The sequence below is a fragment of the Lipotes vexillifer genome, unplaced genomic scaffold, assembly GCF_000442215.2.
Source record: "Lipotes vexillifer unplaced genomic scaffold, Lipotes_vexillifer_v1.1 scaffold285, whole genome shotgun sequence".
NCBI lineage: Eukaryota > Metazoa > Chordata > Mammalia > Artiodactyla > Lipotidae > Lipotes > Lipotes vexillifer.
Window position 1 is genome coordinate 429735 of NW_006788807.1, and position 6000 is coordinate 435734.

Below are 6000 nucleotides of genomic sequence, written 5' to 3' on the forward strand. Positions count from 1 at the left end.
CCCGTTGCGGAGCACAGGCTCCCGACGCGCAAGCTCAGCGGCCATGGCTCACGGGCCCAGCCGCTCCGCGGCACGTGGGATCTTCCCGGACTGGGGCACGAACCCGTGTCCCCTGCATTGGCAGGCGGACTCTCAACCACTGTGCCACCAGGGAAGCCCTCTTTCTTTTTTTTTTGAACAGTACTGTGATTTATTGGACTTAAAGAATTTACATACTAAATACTGAATAAGAGAAAGAAATAAAAAGCATGATTAAATAAATATGAAACTTCTCAATTCTGACTTTCATGGCTTTCAGAGTATCATGCCTTGAAATAAAACCTTAAACTTGAATCAACCTACAGATGCCACTTCAGATCAGCACAGCTACATATGGTTTCCCTTTTTGCATGGTGTGTGTGTGTGTGTGTGTGTGTGTATTCAAACTTGTGTTCCATGTAAGTTATTTCGAAAGATAAGTTTTAGATCATGAAATCATCAGAATATCTGACTGCTAATCATCATGGTGGTAGATAATGTACCTCTCATATTATTCCACCTTATTAACACCCTTTTGTCCTAGTATGCTATACTATGCAGATGAATTGGCAGGAAAAATGAATACATTTATCTGTGAAGAAATTAGAGAGCCTCCATGGAAACACGTATTTCTCATTCTCTGTTTTCAAGGAGAAAGCGATCTGCCGCACCTGCGGCACAGGGAACCCTGCTCACCTGAGATACTGTGTCACCTGTGAGGGGCCCCTGTCTTCATCACAAGGGGTAGGTTGACTGCATGTGCCAGTCCTGTATTTTAATGGCTGATAAATGTTCAGTGTTAGTGGTAAGAAATATAGTCTGCAGAGGGGAGAGGAAGTTTGTAGGGGAGGAGATGGGAGAGACCAAAAGAAGCTGCTCATGGTAAAGTGAAAGCAACATTTCTATGTTCACCAGTACGAAACTGTTTTCAAAGTCTTCAGGGTGATTCAATCAAGTTAGCAATTTCTTACAATTTCATTTAGTGACTGCATGGAAGGCTGGTGGCAGCCAGTGGGGTAGGGGCCGTTCACATTTCACTCACAGGCAGGCATGTCTGTGTGGACTGTGCCTGCTGTGTTTTTTTGTTTTGTTTTTTTAAGAAAAAATTTAAGCTTTATTTTGGTAAAACATTTCAGATTCCCTCAGATCACAGCATATCAATAAGCAAAATGTACACATACTGATTTTATACTGCATGTCAAGTCCCAAATTCCCGATCCTAGGAAAGCAAGTTGCAAATTACAAGTGCTGGTAACAACTATAGGTAGTATTTTAAACAAAAATAAGTGAGTTTTCAGCACTTAAGTGAAATGAGGCTTTAATCAAAAAGAGACTCAATTCCACAGTGTGCCTGCTGTGTTCTGAAATTGAGAGCATGGTGGGCACCCATCGTTGGGTTTCCTGCCAGCCTAACTTGAGTGTTTAAAATGAAGGAATTTAAATATAGTGAATAGGTTCCGTGTAGCTGATCTGTTTTATGTTTATAAAATGTTCTGATGAAGTTTAAAATTACTTCCTGGTGGCTCTTGCCCTGGCCTAACAATCCCATGAAGGAGTCGGCATTTACTAGCCAATTTAGAATAAAAATACTTGCTTCCTTGGGGCCGTTGTATAATATTTCTCTCTGTTTGGGGCGTTTGTTCTCATCTCGGAGCAATTACTTGAGAAGCTGGACAAGCATATGATGCTCAGTGTAGTCAGCACGTTAGTATCAGCAGGCAGGGGGTTGCGATCCTGGGGCCGCTAACACAAAGTACCGCAAACCGAGTGGCTGGAAACGGCAGAATTTCATTGTCTCACAGTTTTGGGCACCTGAAGTCCGGAATCAAGATGCTGCCAGAGCCCTGTTGTCCATGACGCTCTAGGGAAGGAACTCTCTCCAGCTCCCTGTGGAGTGCATCACCCCAGTCACCTGGCCACCTTCTCCCTGTATGACTTCACACCCTCTTTCCTCTGGGTGTGTGTCTCTCTGTCTCCCTTTTTTATAAGGACACCAGTCATACTGGATGAGGGCCCCCCCTAATGACCTCATTTTATAATAACTTGATTACCTCTGTAAAGATCCTATTTCCAAATAAGGTCACATTTTTTTAAGAAAAAATTTAACCCCAGGTGCTGGGGTTAGGACTCCTCTTTGGAGGAGACACAATTTACCTTTAAAAAAAACTTTGTTTTTCATATACTTGTAACTTCTTTTCTCTGCTTTTATTTAAATTTTTCTTTTTAATTGTTGATTTACAACAATTCACCCCTTAACAGGAAGGTTGGCCAAGATACCTTTTTTTTTTTATTGGCCACGCCACGTGGCTTGTGGGATCTTAGTTCCCTAACCAGGGATCGGACCCGTGCACCTCTGCTGTGGAAGCACAGAGTATTAACCACTAGATGGCCAGGGAATTCCCCAAGGTATCTGTTAATGCTTTGTCTAATTACTGACAGTCTAAGACTAGCTGATTTCAAGGAACTCTTTTTGTTCCAGGTTTTATAGAGGTATTATTTATAAGCAATAAAACTCACCTATTTTAATTTTACAGGTTAATGACTGTTGGTAGTTATATACAGTCATTTAAACCACCACCACCGTAAAGATACAGAACAGTCCTGTTACCATAAAAAGTTTCCTCATGTTCCTTGGCAGCTGAGCCCCTCCCATAATCACCAGCCCCAGAAAATACTCCTCCCTTTGCACACTGTGGCCTTGCCGTTTAAGGAAGTATGTAGCTCTTGTGTGTGTGTGTTTGATTTCCTTCACTTACCATAATGTTTCGAGGTTCATTCATGTTGCATGTATTAATTTTTTAAAAATTTTGATAATTGAGTACTATTCCACCGTATGGATATAATATAACGAATTCATCCATTCACCAGTTAACAGGCACTTAGGTTGTTCCCAGTTTCAGGCTATCATGAATAATGCTGCTGTGAACATTCCACATGCAAGTTTGTGTGTGGACGTAGTTTTCATTTCTCTTGGGTCAATACATAGGACTGGGATTGCTTGTTCCATCTAAGTTCCTCTTTAATTTTATAAGATGTTGCCGTACTTTTTTCTCAAAGTGTCTATACCGTTTTACATTCCTACCAGTGAGATATGGAGGTTCCAGTTTCTTTGCATTGTCACCAACACTTGGTATTATCAGGCATTTTTTTCATGGCTTTCCCTCTTTACCGTTTTAATGTCTGTAGGATCTGTAGTGCGACTGTGTCTTTCGTTCCAGATGTTTGTAATCTGTGTTCTCAGTTTCCTCTCTCTCTCTCTCATCCTTTCTCTGCCTTTTCTCTCTTTTTCTCAGTCTCTCTCTCCAGCTAGACACTTATAATTTTTTTTTAAATTATTTATTTATTTATTTTTGGCTGTGTTGGGTCTTTGTTGTGTGTGGGCTTTCTCTAGTTGCAGCGAGGGGGGCTACTCTTCGTTGCGGTGCGTGGGCTTCTTGTTGTGGTGGCTTCTCTCGCTGTGGAGCATGGGCGCTAGGTGCACAGGCTTCAGTAGTTGTGGCACACGGGCTCAGTAGTTGTGGCTCGTGAGCTCTAGAGCACAGGCTCAGTAGTTGTGGTGCATGGGCATGTGGCTCCTTGGCATGTGGGATATTCCCAGACCAGGGCTCGAACCCGTGTCCCCTGCATTGGCAGGTGGATTCTTAACCACTGCACCACCAGGGAAGTCCTGTAGAGATTTAAAACTTTTATTGATCTTTTCAGAGAACTAGCTTCTGGTTCATTGATTTTCTTTATTTTTTGGTTTCATTTTTTGGAATTTTGCTCTTTATTGTTTCCTTTCTTCTCTTTGTTTTAGATTTTATTTAATATTCTCTTTCTGATTTCTTAAGGTGAGAATTCAAATCTTTGATTTAAAATTTTTCTTCTTTTTAAAAAGAGACTACAAATTTATCTCTAAGAACTTCTTTAGCAATATTCCACAAATTTATGTAAGTTGTATTTTTGTTATAATTCAGTTTAGTTTTATTAAAATTTTATTAAAGTATATTTTCTAACATCCCTTGTGATTTCTCCTTTGACCTATGATTTATTTATAGGTTGGTTGCTTAATTTCCAAATATATGGGGTTTCCCTTATCTTATTGTTACTCATTTATAATTTTATTCCATTATAGTCAGAGAACATACCCTGTATGATTTGAGTTATTTTCAGTCAATGAAAATTGTTTTATGGCCCAGTATATAGTCTAACCTGGAAAACATACCAGCTGCACTTAAAAGTGTGTTCTGTCATTGTAGGTATTCTATAAATATCAATGAAGTCAAAGTGTAATGTTGCACAGATCTTATATTTCTTTGCTGATCATATTCTAATTGTTCTGATAAATGCTGAGAAAGGGGTATTAAAACCTCCAACAATGATTTTGGAATTGTTTACTTCTATCTTTAATTCTGTCACTTTTTGCACCATGTATTTTGTTAAGCACATAAACATTTTTTATTGTTATGTCTTCCTGGTGAATCTAACCTTTATTGTTATGAAATTTCCCTCTTTATCTCTTGTAATACATTTTTTCCACTAAACTTGTTTCAGCCTATATTGATACAGAACCACTCCAGCCCTCTTTTTTATTGTTTACATGGAATATTTTAATCTATGTATTTACTTTCAGCCTATATAGTTGGACCTTGTCTGTGGCTTCAATATAGTTGTTTTTCCTTTTTATTTTTAAATTTTTTTAATTTTGTTTTTCCTTTTTAAAAAAAACCCATTGTGATAATTTCTGCCTTAAAAGTGGAATGTTTTGTCCATCAAAGGTTAATATAATTATTGATATGTTTGGGTTTTGATCTACCATTTTATCATTGATTATTGATTTTTAGTTTTCCCATCTGTCTTGTTTCCTTTGTTCCTACTTTGTTGCCTTTTGGGGGTTTTTGAATACTTTTTAGAATTATATTTTAATTTTCTTGTTGGCTTTTTAGCTGTATTTCTTGCCATTATTTTTTAGTAGTTGCCCTAGTGATTAAAATATACATTTTTAACTTTTTAGTCTAATTAGTTATTGTACCACATCAGGTTAAATATAGAAATCTTGCAACTATATAGGTTCATATCCTTTCTCCCATCCTTTATGTTACAGTTATACATATTACACCTTTATACATCATAAACCCTTCAAGAATGTTGTGGTTTATGTTTTAAACAATTGTATGGCTTATAAAGAAATTAAGAGAAAAAGAAAAATATATATACACATATATGTATGAATGTATATATGTATAACTTAATCACCTTGCATTTCAATGAAAGGTCTGAAGGCTTTGTATTTAGAAACCCAGATTAGCAAGTTTTGTATCAAAACCCTGCTTTAACAGCAGGATAAATTGAAATTTAAGTCTGAAGGAAAAGTTTCCAAAGGGTTTCTCCTTTGATTTTATCCCAAAGAGTCCTGCTTAAATTGCACATAAATGGGGCGAGGATAAGTATACACTAAAGGGGTCTTCTTTCTCAGAATCTGTGGATGTTGGGAGCTGGTGTAGCCTCTTTCTGGATAGATGTCTGTTTTAGGACAACAGAGCAGTCCCTGAAGTAAAACAGGTTACACTGGGCACATAGTTTTCTTTGAGGAAAAATTATCCTTAGTAAACACTTTCTATAATGTGTGCACACATTCCGTTATCAGTGGAGTCAGTTATTCATTGATCGATTGATTCATTCAGTAACTACTTGAATGGCTCCCAGGTGCCAGGTCCCAGGTCCTGTGCTTGTGGGGAAAAGTGTGAAATGAGAGTCCTTTCCCTTCAGGAAATCAGGTCTAGTGGGAAGGAAGCTGACACAGGGAGCCTCACCCTGTGCTGAGCACTCCAGCGGACTGCGCTGCGCTTAACCAGGTGAAATCCCGCCACAGGAGCGCCCCGTGAGGGAGCCACTGTGTTGAAGGGGCTGCATGGAGTCGTGGATGAAAGCCAGGCTATAGCGTAGAGTCGGCTGGCCTGGGTTCGGATTGCGGGGCTCACCCCCTTGGTGCCTCTCTTTCCC

At 39.0% G+C, this 6000-nt stretch overlaps 1 protein-coding gene across 1 annotated transcript in view; it reads left to right on the plus strand.

Annotated features, from left to right (window-relative positions):
- Positions 1-6000, plus strand: part of DZANK1 (double zinc ribbon and ankyrin repeat domains 1) — a 79443-nt gene that overhangs the window by 44200 nt on the left and 29243 nt on the right. Inside the window, exon 9 of the mRNA XM_007461794.1 lies at positions 670-762. Coding sequence (XP_007461856.1) covers positions 670-762 — 93 coding nt within the window. The remainder of the gene's footprint in view (positions 1-669; positions 763-6000) is intronic.